At 35.5% G+C, this 16424-nt stretch overlaps 1 protein-coding gene across 1 annotated transcript in view; it reads right to left on the bottom strand.

Annotated features, from left to right (window-relative positions):
* Positions 1-15747, bottom strand: part of LOC129224505 (receptor-type tyrosine-protein phosphatase kappa-like) — a 166465-nt gene extending 150718 nt beyond the window's left edge. Inside the window, exon 1 of the mRNA XM_054858967.1 lies at positions 15139-15747. Within this exon, the coding sequence (XP_054714942.1) occupies positions 15139-15381 (243 nt within the window). The 5' untranslated portion in view covers positions 15382-15747. The remainder of the gene's footprint in view (positions 1-15138) is intronic.
* Between the last annotated feature and the right edge of the window lie 677 nt (positions 15748-16424).

The following is a 16424-nucleotide window of genomic DNA, read 5'->3' as shown; positions in this document are numbered from 1 at the left end:
TTGGCTTATTATTTAAATCCAAACTTATGTCTGTCTGTTACTGGGCCCTTGTCAGTTACTGGTGCCGTTACCCTAATGTGACTTCATGTGTTCTAATGTGCAGGCACTTTCAGAAATTTTTCGGCCCCCCAAAACCGTTGGTTCGTTCGTAGGGGAGGTGAAGGGGAGGTCATTCCTTAGCATGGCATTAACTCCCCCCCCCCTCCCACCAAAAATAACAGTCAGTATCTGCCCATTATTCCACGTTCGATTATTTTGATGGTTCAGGAATTTCTTAACACTATATATCTTTCCTAGAAAAAAAATCAATATTCTAAAAAAATGTCTAAAAAAAAGGTTAATAACAGAACTTAATAATAATAAATAAAAGTAAAAAAATGTCTATAAAAATTGCCTTCGCCGAAACATTTTGGACTTATTGGATTACGTTAGAAACTATCGAATAAAAGCGATAAAAAGGTCAGAACAGGGGGGAAAAAGTGCTCCAAATCCGTCGGATATGAGAATCGATGAGCACTATTGAGAGGAAAAAATTGCTTGCGTGAAATAATCCGTCACGTAAAGCCTGGAAAAAATCCCAAGATATATCGATGTTTTAACTGAAATATATGATAAAAAAATCGTTGAATGTCATAGAAACAAAATTGTTCTTTGGGAGGAAAGTCTGTCACGTTATGTATAAACTACTCAATAAACTATTGAAAGAAAACAAAAGAATTCGCAGTAAACGCGAAACAATTTGATAGAAATTGGTAATTTATTTGTAGCGAGCCGATTTCATTGTGTACTTTGAAGTTAGGTTCGTGGGATTTTACAGTTAAAAGACGGGAAAAACAGACATACAGTGAAACCTGTGTAAGTTGACCACTTGCGGTACACTACTTTATTGGTCAACTTAATCAGATGGTCAACTTATAGAGGTTGATTTATACGATAAAGGCTAATTCTGTGCCTGAAAAACACCTGTCTAAGTTGACCGCATGGTCAACTTAGACAGGTGGTCAACTTACAAAGGTGGTCAACTTTACAGGTTTTACTGTATCATTTTTGATAAACGAAGACCAAAAATAATTTAAAATCTTAGGGTTTCAGCTACGAAAGGCAACACACAAATTATTTCTTTGAAATTATAGAAAACTAGCAAACGTACCCAGCATTATCTGGGTAAGAAATAATACTGAGGAACAGTTTATACTTTCCTTTATTTATATTTAGCTGTGCCCTTTCTATTCTTGCTGGCCCAGCGCTCCACCGACTAAGCTATTCGGGCAATAACAGTTCGAGCTATTGATGCAATAAAAAATGCATCATGATTATTATTGATTTAATTTAAATTTATTGCTGCTCCACTTCTAATAGTCATATAGCGTAATGTTATATAGCCTACCGCTTTCCTCAATAACTATTCAACACAAAAAGAATTTTTTGATTCGAATCAGTAGTTCCCGAGATTATCGAGTTCAAACGAACTCTCTTCAGCTTTATATTATTAGTATAGATTTCAGTGTAACATAGCTTCTGAAAGATTTTTGCTCATTAACTACTATTAGTTAAGGTACTTTTTTAGTCGCCCAGGTGACCTTGTGCCTGGGATTTGTTGGACAGTGCAGATAAATCTAATGGTAATTCGGGTAATGAAAGAAACTGCGAAGTGCTTTAAAGTTTAGTTCTTGGGATTTTAAAGTTAAAAGAGGGGGAGGGGGAAACAGACATATCATATTTGATAAACAAGGACCTAAAATAATTTTAAATCTTAGGAATTCAGTCAGGAAAGGCAACAGACATTTTCTTTTTTTTTTTTTTTTTTGAGTTTATAGAAAATTTTAGTGCAACATTAACATTGCTTCTGAAAGGTTTTTGCTCTAAAAGAACTAGTCGCTAACATGCTTTTTAGTCACCCAGATGACCTCTTGCCTCAGATTTGTTGAACCATACTGATGAATCTAACTCGGGTAATCAAAGAAATTGAGAAGTGAAGGTAATTGCAACGTACGAGGAACATAAGTTGTTTCGTTAAAAGGTCTTAGTTTATAAAACTCACGCTTTTATCCGCTATTTTACATACAAAATCTAATATTCTGTATCATTATCTATACTATTAATTTCTGAGCACATCCGTCTGTGTGTGGATCTATGTTTGTGTCTGTGTGTCTGCATAACTTTAATTAACCCTGAACACAAACGCAACTTTAATTTACGCTCAGTAAAAGCATAGCTTCTCTCGGTCGGTTCCGTAACTGCAATTCTTTTTAATATTAAAAAAAAAAAGAAAGAAAAAATCAGTCACCCAGGGGGGTTTGAATCACCAATCTTTCGGTTACCAGCCGATTCGGACACGGAGGCTATAGACAGACCCGATCATTCTGATATTGGACATGGGGCACAGTTCTATTTCAAGGTCTCCCTAGAACCTGTCTAAGATTTTTGAAGACATTGGGCATGAAATTCATTTTGTGTCCCCCCCCCCGTATTCCTGCCTATTCTATATAATGAAGCTATAAGGCATTTCCATACTTGCGTATTTACAAAAACCATGCTAAATTTGGCGGTACCTCATATCAGAATATAGTATTATGCATTTAAAAAGTAGAAAAAATATACAGTTGGATCTCTGTTTAACGACACTCTATTTAACGGCTTTCTCTATTTAAAGATGATGTCCCGGATGCTCCACTGTAGTAATAATGAAAGCATTCCATTTAAGGACGCATTCTACTTAAGGACAATTTTTCGTGGTCCCTTGAAAGTCGTTAGAGAGTCAACTGTAGTATAAGATAATTATATCAGACGAGGTTAAACTTTTGCCGTTGCAGTAAACCGTAAATATTAAAGTTATCTATGATATAACTTTTAATAGTAAATACAGACTAAACTTTGAGTGGTTTTAGGATTTGCAAAGAGATCAAGTTTTTAAGGGGAATTTTTATCAACAAATAAGAGATTTTTTCCTTGTCTTAGTATGATAAATTAAGGGGATTTTAAGCCTCCTGAAATCTAAGTGGAGGGGCCTGTGCCCCGCATACCCCTGCAGTAATCAGGCTCTGGCTATAGATGAATTATTGTGAAACGATATTATATAAACAAAACTCTGCGCATGCGCGTCGAAAGCATAGCTTCAAAAAGGAAAAACTCTCTTTGTACAATATACTTCACAACAGCTATATTTTTTGAAAAACTTGATAAATGCTAAGACTTCAAACACTTTTTGAAAAAAAAAAATAGTGAAATGTTGGTTTTGTTGCGTATTTTTAACAAAGTCGGAATTTTGAGGGGTTTTTTTTCTTTTCTTTTTTGAATCAAAATTGTCAAAATTACAAATTTTCGAAGAGACAATCAAGTTACTCTGAACCTTATAACTGCACCTCCCCTCCCTCAATTTTTCCTTTTACATTGCTGTTTACAAAATGTATGATGCTTTAACTAGAATCACTGAAAAGCAACTTAAAACTAATAAATTACTGAAACTAAGAAAGTTCGTTATTTTTAAAAAAATCCATTAGGCACAATGCAGTCGTTTAGTTCCTAAAAAATAAAGAATTCCATTGGCAGTTCGAAAAGGGGGGGGGGGGGGAAACGACAATGAGAACTAATGTACTGCGATAAAAACAGAAAATTACAGAAAAAAAATTCTAAAAAGAGAAATATACCTTTGGAAAAATGTGTCGTTATTAATTAGTTGTTCAACAAACAATATTTATCCGTTTTTATTTTCCCACGATTTAGCAATATGCGATGATAATAGTTTATCCTTATTTGCTGTTGGGTGGTTTGGAGAATTTTAATTAAAAGATAACACAAAATGGAAATAGCAGGCATAAACACATCTGAATAAGCTAATTAGTCTCGTGAATTAATTAGAAAGGCCGCAGCTGGGAGTCTTTAATATTTTTCTTAGCACTAATCTGTCGGAAGAATTTTTGTGATCTGGAAGGTAGCTTCGCAATAGCCTCTTTCAACAACGGACGAACATTTTACAATAAACTGACGTTTCTTGAGGAGTAGGAAAAAATATTTTAATTAATTTTACGCTAACTAAAAATAAATGCGGATAAAGTGATTGGGTTACTGTATGAAAACAGTACATCGAAAACAGTACGTCGTTACATCGCGCCTCATTATATCGCTCGTTCGGATACATCACGCTTTCCACCCGAACAAATTATACTTAAAAAATGTTACATCACAGAAAAAAAAAAAATTAATATTCTCAAGAAAGAATATTTTCTCCCTTTAAAAAATAAAAACTGGTATACTTTCCAGACATCTAAATTCATTGCAATTCAGGCTACAGCTTTCAATTCGTATTCCATTATAAAGCAATAGAATTATTTTCAACTATTTCCTTTATGTTAAAAGAACAATTCTGTACCCCAGAGGCCCAGAGCCAGAAGGACGTAAGTCACACTATGATAATTTTACAGTAGAGGGGGAAAACTTTTTTCTGGCGCATGCAAAGGATGGGACGCGTCCTCTTTAAACCCTGGTAAAAAATTTAAAAGATTTTTTTAAAAGAATTACGATCACATGACTCGATGCGGAATGTAATTCGACATACAATGCACCAATGAACGGAAAATTGCATTTTTTGGACTTACGTCAGTCTGGCTCTGAGGTACAGAATTAGAAAGCTATTTTTCTTTTGTTTTTGCAAAAAAAAAAAAAAAAAAAAAAAAATCGTCTTAATGTGATACAAAACTTTTTTTTTTTGTAGGTGCACATATCGATATTTTGTACGTTAATTGAATCGCTATTTTTTACAAACTTGGTTATACCGCACCTTTTTGTTGTCTCTTGATAAGTGTGATATAACGAGGGGTTACTGTATTTTGGAGAGTATTTACTCACTGTTCATTGAATCCGAAAATTTTGGAATAGCATCTTATCATTCTTGTTGTGAAACTGATCACAAAAGAACTTTGAACTGTTTTCTATTTTTAATTATTCAATTCTTTATTTATTGTGATTTATGTAAATTTTGATGTAAAGAAATTTATCTGGCAGGTGGCGCCAGATAAAATAATACCTTCTGTTGACAGGTAGTCGACTGTTTTTTTTTTTTTTTGTTTCAGTGGAAGCGCAACTCTGCGCGTTGTAGTGTGGGTGGCAGACATCAATAAAGTCCGTATGTAGATATTTTGAGTTAGTTCTTGCATCTATGTGTTCAATCTCACAGATAAAAATATGGTCAGAATGAAATCGAGGAGTCTTCCAACAACTCAGTGTAACTCTACTAAACTTCCGATTATCCCGTTTAATCGGGATAATCGGTTTTACTGATTATCCCGTTTATCCGTACCGGTCGGAAAAGCGGAGAACATGGATGATCGAGCAATGAACTTGAAAACCACGAAAAGGGTTAAAATGAATAAAAATTCTCTTTTTTCGCCCTGGATTCGATGAACATTAAGTCTGCTGTCCCAAAAATCCTGTGTGTCGGTCTTTGAGCAGTTATCATGGATACAGGGGAAAGTGCCCCTCTCCTTCAGCCTCATGTCTAACTTGTGGAAGTAGAGATGACTAATGGTACCATCTCTCGATGGGGGGGGGGGGGTTTAAACCAGTTACTATCTTTCTTTTTGGCATCGTTCGCATGTCTTCTGCATTGAAATAGAGTTTTTTTGTGACACCGACACACACAAATGCAATGATGTGGAGTTTTTGTGCTTTATTAACTTTGTTGTTATTACTTAATTCCAGAATAACCATCGTATATCGGGGGGGGGGGGGATCTTGCTTGGAATATGATCCTTATCAAATCCATTTAGTAGCAGGAAAGAACAAGAATATATTTATCAATTCAACCGCGTTATGCCAAAAAGAACAAAATAAATAAAAATAAAAAAATAATCGCGGAATTGACCGATAGAAGCTGTGCTTTTAATTGAATAATTTAAGCTTGTAATGTTGAAGTTGGTAAAATGTTAAATTGATAAATTTAACTGCATGAACTGAAACTTATGTAATTCGATTTGTGTTTAAGTAAAAATTCAACACATTATAAGCTTATGTTATTCAACAAAAGCAGTTTCTGTTGGCCAGTCGCGACTGCCTTTTATTTATTTATTTATTCTTGAATAAAAAAACGAGTTAAATAAATAAAACGGAAAAAAAAATCTTGCTGTTGAGTTAAAATTTCAGGGAAACAAACTTCTAATGTGCTAATAATTTCAGGGAAAAAATCTACTAATTTGTTAAAATTTAGAGAAAAAAAATATCTGCTATTGCATTGAAATTTAAGAAAAAAAATCATCTACTATTGTATTAAAATTTACGAAAAATTATCTCACAATCGAGCAGTGAGAAGCAAAGGGATGTAAATGAACATTTTCAAGTTTTGAGTAAAATGCGTTTAAACATAACGTCCTAGGTAGGCTTTCATTTAATTTATTTTCTAAATCATGCTGTACAGTAGCATCTACCAGGGCTACTTATTCTATCTCTTGCCCCAAGACAGAGGAGAGGTTCACCTACCATGTACTGGTTTGTGTTCAAATTTTTGATTTTGCCACTTACATCCCTTTGCTTCTCACTGCCTCAATTGTTAAAATTTTAGATTTTTCTACCTATTACATTACATTTCAAGAAAGAAAAATTTTCTATTGTGTTAAAATAAAAGAAAGAAATATCTTCTGTTATGTTTAAATTCAAGGAAAAACTTTTCCCGCAGTTGAACGAAAATTTAACAACCGCCCCTCAAAGCAAACACACAATTTGTGAGAATAAAATAAAGAAACGACCACCAGAAGCGATTCCATCATCTGTTGATGGCGTTTGAAATATGATCTTTCACGTCCGAATCTTTTCCAACAAATCTGAACAGCGAAATCGGACGATTAGTGTCACGGCACGTCGGGCGAATCCTGCTTCGGCCAGGCACGTGATAAATAGCAGGCCATTAGGATAGTTTTGAATATGAAATCGATGCAGGAGAAATGAATCAATCACTGCATCGATACGAAGAGATGTGCGAGACAGGGAGGATAGAGGCTGGGGGATTCTCGCCAAATATAGTAAATTCAGTTGCGAAGTGACCTTCTATTTAGTCAAGAATTGAATTTCCGTAGTCAGACTTAAGTTCCTCCGTATTGTTTTTCGGTATTCAGTGTTCTAGTTGGGGGACGGGGGGCGCTTCTCGAAATTCTTGATTATCATTGCAAAAACTAATAAATCGCCCTTCAAAGGTGTGACGGGTGAAAACTGCTTCCACATTTGAACGAAGCAGTTGCCTGTTTGATGATGTTTTGATATTTTAAATGTTAACCCTAACTCCAGTGAATGAACCCCCAAACTCCAGTCGATAGCGTTGTTGACCACGTTTTCGTTTCTTCATTCCCCTGAAATGACGCAGTCTTACCAGTAAAACAGTTAAGTGACCGGATCCAGTTCAGCCTCGTAAAAATAAAGCATTTCCCTGCATTTTAAACATTACCAAAACATGTTATCAAACTATCATGCCATGACACGAGTTTCATTGTTGGTGACGTCAGGAGCGTTACTCGATCAGTGAATTGGCTATTGTATATATGAGGATAAGGAAAATTATGCCTCTACACACGAGGCGGTTAGTTGAATCAACTTTTTGAAAACGTTACCTATCTACTAGTTGATAGGCATATTTTGTTGTGGCAACTTAGTTTAATCAACTTTTCTTCTAATAAGCCTAATTTATTCTAGGCCCTGCTCCGACAATGCTATTAAAATTGAACCGAGTAGACTCAACTAGTTTACTCGCATGTTGAGCGAACGCTTGGCAATGTCTCGATGAGTTGAATCAACTACAAACTTGATTCACCTCATGGGGACATCGGTATTAGAATGGTAGCGGCTTATGTCGTCACCGGTCACGGTATGTAATGGAATCGGGGTCCGAGCCCGTGACTCTCCGTTTCAGAGTCTAATGCCGTGTTCAGAGGCGGCAAGTGGGGCTTATAAGTGAAAAGGCAATTTTTTTTAGGAAGCTGAAGACTATGTTAGGTTTTCTTAGGTGACTGGGCCGGGGGGGGGGGGAGCTTCTGATGTTCTCTCGCGTAAATGTTTTGGAATTGTAGTTTTAAAAACGTCGTTTCTGTAGAGTTTTGTCAAAGTTTGGGGAACTGTAAGGGGTTTCCAGGGTTGTCCCGTAATGTTTTTTTTTTAAATGAAGTTAATTACTATTAACAGTAATAACAATAAAAAAATTTTGAAAAAAAAAATAGAACCGACTTCAAAATTGCTCTAAAAAGTGAAAAATAATTTTATTCTTTAAACACCATCGATAATACTTTTAAACATAATTTTTGAAGTTGGCGCAAAAACGATCGATAAAATCATTCACAGCCATAACTCAACTACAAGTATAAATTTAACCACGTCCAGTTTCTTCACTACCACATGCATTACGCATTGATGACAGCATATTTGAGTAACGATATAAATGTTTCGTTCCTAAGTTTGGATGATTTTTTGATAAAAATATGAATGAAGCATGGTTACAATGGATTTTACTTTTTGTTTTTGCGCCAACTTCAAAAATTATGTTTAAAAGTATTATCGATGGTGTTTAAAGAATAAAATTATTTTTCACTTTTTAGAGCAATTTTGAAGTCGGTTCTATTTTTTTTTTTCAAAATTTTTTTATTTCATTCTTTTTAGTGTAAATGTAGATATTTCAGTAAAAGTAAGAAGTTACCTAGTAAGAAGTGCGGCTCTATATCACTGTATTGCTTTAGAAAAGCCTTTATTCAAAATTATCATTACAATTACTATTACAGTTATATGGCACCAAACTTTTATAACAATGAGTTTCATATTGTCGCGTAGATGAAGATAGCGAAGACAATGTGAAAGCCAAATGAAGCGAATACTCGTTAGTCTCAACTCGAGATCTTTATTCAGAACCACGAATGAACGTTACATCTCCTTATATACAACTTGAAAAAGTGCTGGAACTTTCCAGATTTGAAAAGATACAGAAATTAATAGAACATTCGAGAAAATACGGGAAACAGTAGAAACGAAATTTTAGTAAAATTCACTTTGTCCTAGTCGGGATTTGAACCCGGGTTGCTCGTGTGGGAGACGAGAATTCTACCACTGAGCCACTGTTATCCACGGATGAAAAGTGCGAACTTCGCTACAATATCATTTTAATCATTTAATAGGGAAATTTACTGTTTTTTGCCCATAACTTTTTTTCTAAAGAACAATTATGGTCAAACAAAGTAATGGGACCTAAGTTGAGCCATCCTCTATCCATTAAAAAAAGAATCATCAAAATCGGTTCACTAGGTGAGACGCTATGAGTGGACAAACAAAAAAAAAAAACATACATACGGTATGAACTGATAACCGCCTCCTTTTTTGAAGTCGGTTAAAAACGAAGAATTTTGGATTGTCTTTGGTAATGCAAAAATAAGGAAGGCTCATCCCGGAAAAAAAACATAAAATGATGTCTTAAAGATGCAAATTAAAGCCGTCTTTAGCAAACTTAGAGCAAGGGGTTTGGCTCTCTCTCCCAGAAATTTTGCAAAGTTTAAAACGTTTTTTAAACCTTTAAACATCTTTTAAAACGTTATTTTAGACTTCTCTTTTATTTACTTAAGAAGGAACAAAAGGGTTCGGAGGTTCTTCTAGTATTTTTTTTTTTTCTTCTGAACTGATGAAATCCTAAGAACTCAGTTTTGAACTCCCTGTGGAGACTTCAGAAAAAAAAATCTCCGGATTTTTTTTTTTTTTTTTTTTTCTAAATTGGATTCTTAAAAACGCAGTTTTACGTAATCTAGGGAGATTCCCCTCCCCCTCAAACTGGAGTTTTTATAATGCAAATTTAGGATATCTTCGACTTTAAAGGAAGGAGGGAGTGCGGTCGGAGATTTTCTGCGGAAAATTTTGAAAATTGAAGTTTCAAAACTGAAATTTTAAACAATATTTGGTGACGTTCGGGTAATCTCGCCCAGAATGGTTTGAAATTAAAATCTCATCGTTGAGGAAATTTTTGATGAAAAAAAAAGTGGGGGGCGGTCGCCTCTCCTGCCTCCCCCGAATCGCCGCCCCTGGCCGTGTTTAATACGCTACTCATGGTTGATTGCTGTGGTAAAAAGGTTGAATTCAATTGTTAACCACTCTGTACGCCTATCAAATAATCGACGTTTTTAATAACTGAAAAGAATGGATCGGAAAAGCTTGTTAGAAGTAATGTTATTTAAATATTTTTTTTTTTAATTCTTTTCTACACCTATAAAATGTATGTGCAATATGCTGTGTTTAAAGTAGTCAAGTTACTGACCATTGATGAATTATAGTAAAATTCGTTTTAAACCAAAAAAAAAAAAAAAAACTGTTTTATGACTTCCCATCTTAAAACGAATTGCTTCTAGACATTTTGAGCAATTCTACAATGTTTAGTCTGACTAAAACCAAGCATTACGAATAGTTAGAAATATTTTCGCTAAAAGAATGAAAACACTCCCTTTTTTGAGGTTCTGGTCTACGTTTCTGGCTATTCCAGTGAAACATTCGATAAATAACAAATGAGCAAAAAAATAAATAAAAGTTATTTTCCGGAACTTTCTCGAATGACATGACCTGAAAAAACACATCCTATGCGATTTTCAACTTCCTAAAAGTGGCCAAGATTATTTTTCGCTTCGAAACCGTTACATTTTTTTTTTTTTTTTTTTTAATGTTTCCTTTTGTTTGCTCAGGAAATGGCTGAATTTCGATCGTTGCTAAAGTCACGGACAAAATCGAATCGATTTTTAAGGATGACATGGCTCCTAAGTGTGTTTTTGTTCTTCAAAGAGGAAATAGTTTCCGGAATTCACGATTAAAACTTTATTTTCCCCTTTTCTTTCAGAGTAATTCGATTCGGATTAGAATGTTGCTTCATACTTTACTCGATACTAGCGCCCCCCACGGGCAGAGATCGTGTTAATGTGCCATGACATTTTTCTTATAATGCTGTTCTGTATTAATCTAAGCTCATAACTCATATATTCAACTCGAGTAAAAATTGCTAGTATAACCAAACAACATATTTAAAAGGAGTCTCCGTGCCTTTGAGATAGAAGCTTCGTTTCGAATGCCGGAGGTCGTGGGTTCTACTCCCACCGTAAGCCCTGGCTGCTATACGAATAAAACAGCTAAATTTCTGGATCCAGTTCAGTCTTGTCAAAATAAAGCATTTCCTTGCATGTCAAAAAATATTATCAAGCTATCATGCTGTGGCGCGAATTTCATTGTTGACAAGCGTACTACCCGGCATTGCCCGGGTGCTTTTCAATACAACATATCTTTTGGATAATCAAATGAATGAATTATATCTAAATGAGCATAAAAAACGCATTCACACCGCTCTCTTGGCTCAAATCTTCAAAATATTTTAAATAGCACAGAAAATCAAGCATTTGCCAAAAAAGTAGCATCAACTTAAAGCGAAAAAGTATGAGGCATGTTGTCTGGGCCCTGTAGTGTCCACTGGTACGCTGACGGGCGATACATAAATTGTCTAAATGCAAAGACAAGAAATTGTCTTTTGCACATCTTGTAGGACAACCTTTTACGTGATACTTCGAAAGAAAAGCGTTGTACTGCCTTTGTAGGTTTTGCTTTCCCCAAAGACATCAAAAAATGCAACATGCAACAGTACTCTTCTCATACATTTTATTCGGAAATAAATCATTGAATGTCTCCTTAGAAAGAGCCGTAAGCTTAACAAAAAAATAAAAGTCAATCCTTATTATCAGGCAAAAATATATAAAAAAATATTCTTCTTGGGGACAGTTACAATATTTTCAGATTAATTCAAAATCATCCTCAATGTCCAAAAGCTAATCAGGCAGTCCACCGTACAGAAAATAAAGAAATCAGTCAGTGTTGTTTATAGACGGTGACACTCCGTTTTACGGTTTTTTTTGGCAGTGTTTTTCGAATGAAGGTACCAAGTGTTAGGTTATTTTGTAAGTTTTCCGGCAAGCACATTTCGCAGAAAAAGTTTACTTAGTATAAATAATTTTACAAAATGTGTCTGCTCGCTCTTTCCATGGTGATTTAGTGCCATACCATAGAGTCAAATTGGATAAGTGTAACTTGCCTAAAAAGACTCACGTCAGTTACATTTTATTTTCTTATATTGACGACAAATTTCGAAGGTATTTTTGAAGGTAAAAGTGACAGTTAGACAGCAATGTTAATGTCTTGTAACGATTTGAAATTTGTCCAGATTTAAGTTCTATTTCAAACTTTCAAGACCTAATACTTGTCGCAAATGTTGTACATGTCTTACACTGGTGCAGGTGGAGAGAGCTCGTATTTACGTTTGTTGCTCTAAACAGAGTATTCCTTAGAGAACATCGAAATTTTAATTTAGAGAGACACAGTCGTCATGAAAGAGATGGGAATGGGTCCACTGGTTCGGGATCAAAACTTTGCGGCCAAAACTTCGCCTAGTCAAAATTTCGCGTGGACAAAACTTCGCGAGGTTACTTTCCATACCTATTAACCAGGGGTGCCCACGAGGGGTGGAGGGTGGGGGTTGAGACTACAACATTGAAATTTTTTGGGGACGTTTTAATGAATACGTGTCCTTTTTTTGGGGGAGGGGGCATACCATCGCTCTTGGGAGGAATGGGCCCGTACCTGTATTAACAGTACTTTCTTTAATTCCAAACTAAAAACATAAACTATACGAACAACAGAAAACACTCTACAAGCAACACAAAACACTTTTCATAGTCTACTGCTGCTTTCCGAGAATTTAGCAATCGTGTTTGGCAACAAATAGAATCAAAAAGAAAAATCGTATAAACCAATAGAAAAATAGAATCAGACATGTGCAGATCGATTAACACAATGATTTCTTAACTGTTACGCATTGTATTTATCAAATATTTTATGGTTAATACAATGCAAACTAGTACGTTGTGGCCATCACGAAACTTTCTTCTATATTTTTCTTTTTTTTCTGATCTCTCCCCATGCTTGAGGAGGAAGCAATATTCCCAACAAAAACAAAACTACACATGCAAAAACTTGACGACCATCCCAATGTCTGAATTATTGCAAAAACAAAACAAAGAGCGAAAATTGAAGGTTATTTTAAAAGACTTGCTTGAATTAATTACAAATATTTTATTTGTTAACAAACATAAGATGGCAACAGTTAAAATTTTTAAATCATTGAGATAATATTTCCGATCATTTCCATACAATTAAAATCACGAGAAATACGCAGACGACAATCTATTACGATTTATCTTTCTTATTGTTGCATTAATAAAGCTATTTTTATTCGCAAAAAAAAAAAAAAAAAAAAAAAAAAAAAAACACCTTGGAGCGATTGGTGTCAAAATTGAACCAAACCCTGTTTACATATGGATTCACATATATTCCAAATTTCAACCAGAACGTAGCATTACTTCTTGAGATAGGGCACTCACAATGGAAAAAAAGAACGGGCGATTGCGCTACCATTTTTTAGCTGTTGACACCAAAATAAAATCAGCTCTTATACCCACTAAGGGCTACTTGCCGATAAATTTCTTTCATTCCGTTCATTATTTCTTGAGATACAGCAGTCACAATTGACGACAAAAAACGTTCTATAGCTCAACCCCCGTTTAAGTTATTGACACCAAAATTGAATCAGCACCTGTTCCTGTTACTGGCAATATATGGATCAAATTTTGTTTGATTCCGCCAGTTACTTCCTGAGGAATACTAATTACGCGTAACTCAAAAAACGTCCCATTGCTCCACCCCCCTTGGAGGAATTCGCGCCAGAAACCAATGGGCACAAGTTCACATAGGGGCACATATGTGTACCAAATTTCGTTCGATTTCATGCGGTAGTTTTTGCTGTAGAGCGGCCACAAAAAACTGGTCACATACAGACGTGACACACACACACACACACAGACAGACACACAGACATTTTCCAAAAATAGTCGAAATGGACAGCACACCTCAAAACGTTCGAATCCTTCGAAATTCGAAAATTTGCACCAATCCAATACTTTTTTCTATATATTAGATATAGAAGAAAGTAAAAATGATGAGCACCACTAGATGACGCAATCATATCATCTTGATCTTAGATTGGCACATGAGATCATGAAAGAATGATCGAGTTTACATTGATCAAAAAGTCGGTTAAGAAGATGGGCTTTTAAATCGTTGTAGGGTAACTCTGGGGTAAGTGGAAACAACTAAGTTTTTCAGTCCCCCCCCCCCCGCCGAAGAATAATAATGTAAATGACACTTTCAGATTGCATTTAAATGATTCAGCTGGTCGCATGTGACCTACAGGCCACAGATTGATTTTTGTTGGTGTGGAGTTATTTAAGCTTATAAACTGATTGTGTATATTGTGAGTATCTGAATACATCAATTTCATGGGAAATAAAAGGATTGTTCTCATCGGGGTAAAATGAATTTGGTATAAAATGAAACACACACATTATTTCGGTATCTAACAAACAGTCGTAGAGTCAAATTTTATATAGCCAATTACTCTCAGAAAGGTTTTGTCTCGGAGACATGTCACAAAATTTTATGTCTCAACTTATCCGGAAGAAATGTAAGGATCTAAGTGGAAACATTGCAGTTCTGTTTCCTTTTTCTCCAACTGACCCTGCCCCTTCTGTCCGTTAAGGCCAGTCAGTACCGGATCTAGGATTTTTTCGATCCGGGGCAAATGGTGAAGCTGCCGCCATTACCTATCTTCTTTCAAGTTTTAATATTGAGTTTCAACTAAAAAAAAACATACAGAAATAAGGTGAAATTGCCATCTTTCAGAAGTTGCTGCCTGGGGCAAAGGCCCCGGCTTGCTCCCCTCCCCCCGATCCAGCACTGAGGTGAGTTCCCAGTAGCACGGATGTGTGGAGAAAGTTGGCTAACGGTGGCGAACGGTTGAAACTGCGGTTGGGAATGGTGGGTTGGCAATGAAGGCTGAGCCAACGATGTCCCTACAGTTTCTGGGCATCGTTGGGCCAACCGTGAATATTTCAGACGAGCCCTCGTAAGGAAATTGTTAGGCACTGTAGTAGATCGTTGGCAAATGGTTGGTTGGGTACGGTTTCCAATACGAACCAACCGTTGACCAACCATCTCCCAACCGATTGTGGTACTGGGGTAATGTAATAAAAGAATGTCATCTCCTACCTGAAACTCAGTCTTCGGTATAACATCGTACTTGCGAATCATCTCCATATACTCCGGGTACCTGGACAACTCTATAGGCTTCTTGGGCAGCAGGGCCTTGTTGGCTTTGCCACTGCAAGCCTTCCCCAGGAAGTCGCTGTTCAACAGAGACAGTTGCAACTTCTTGAAGGAGGTCACTGTGCCAGAAGACGTGGAAGCACGCTTCTGGAACATTTTCCGCTTCTTCTTGGGAGCTTTCGCCATAGTCGGGCTGCCCTTGGAATATTTAGGAGAATCCACCTTGATGGATAGGGAGGACCATGTAACGTGATAAAAGACAATTCAGGCTGCTAACTACACACAGTCTTCGAAGCTCAACTCAAATGTGAAACTGGTGTTTGTTGGATATGAAAAGCTCTTTTGTTGTTGGAATAGTTATAAAACCAGATCACGTTCAAAAAAAGTCCTTAATGAATGGTCAAAATCTTTAATGTTTACAGCAAAAAATGAAAACGTTGAAAGATTTTGAATTTGCGTTTGAAAACAACGAAATTCAGGCTTAACGTTTGAATATAAATAAATACGTTTCGCTATTCTCATTCCTTTTCAACGGTATATATTTTCTCATTTACAGTTCTGCTAAGATGGACAAAACAACTTTTTACGGAAATTGTGGAAAGCACTTTTGTTGTTGCTAAGAAATATTGTAGTAATTAAAAGGCAGCAGATCAAAGATTTCAAGGAAAGCACTTACACATCACTATTTGAAATATTGAGAAATATCTCAAATCTTTCAAACATCATATTCGAGCGACTTTTGATTCTAAAATATCACGATTCTTTTGCACGCAGGAAATTACGTACACTTAAATAACTCTTGGAACTTGTCACATGTATCAAGAAGTTCACACTTTTGCAAAAAAAACTTATATCACAGATTCTGAAGCTATTTCTTTGAAAGTAAGTTTTCAATTACTCACACAAAACAGAACAATGTTGTTAAAAATTTTATGTTCATCAAATTTTTCTTATACTCATTTGAAAAGCTCATTTATTGCTTCAATTTTTAGTTAGTTTAAATTTCTTTTCATAAATTCAGTTTTCAAATGTAAAAAAATTAATGTTTCTTCTGAATATTGCTTTATGAAAGCCAAACACTTAAATTTTAAACACAAGCAATTTTCTCTATCTCAAACGCAAAAAAACCATGAAAATGACTCCATTTGTGTCAACAAATATTTAATAGTTTCTTTCAAAAAAGTATTACACTGAATAATATCTGAAAAACGGAACTTATTGCTAAGTAG

The sequence above is a fragment of the Uloborus diversus genome, chromosome 6, assembly GCF_026930045.1.
Source record: "Uloborus diversus isolate 005 chromosome 6, Udiv.v.3.1, whole genome shotgun sequence".
Taxonomy (NCBI): domain Eukaryota; kingdom Metazoa; phylum Arthropoda; class Arachnida; order Araneae; family Uloboridae; genus Uloborus; species Uloborus diversus.
The sequence above is the reverse complement of the archived record's forward strand: the minus strand, read 5'-3'. Positions and strand labels throughout refer to the sequence as shown.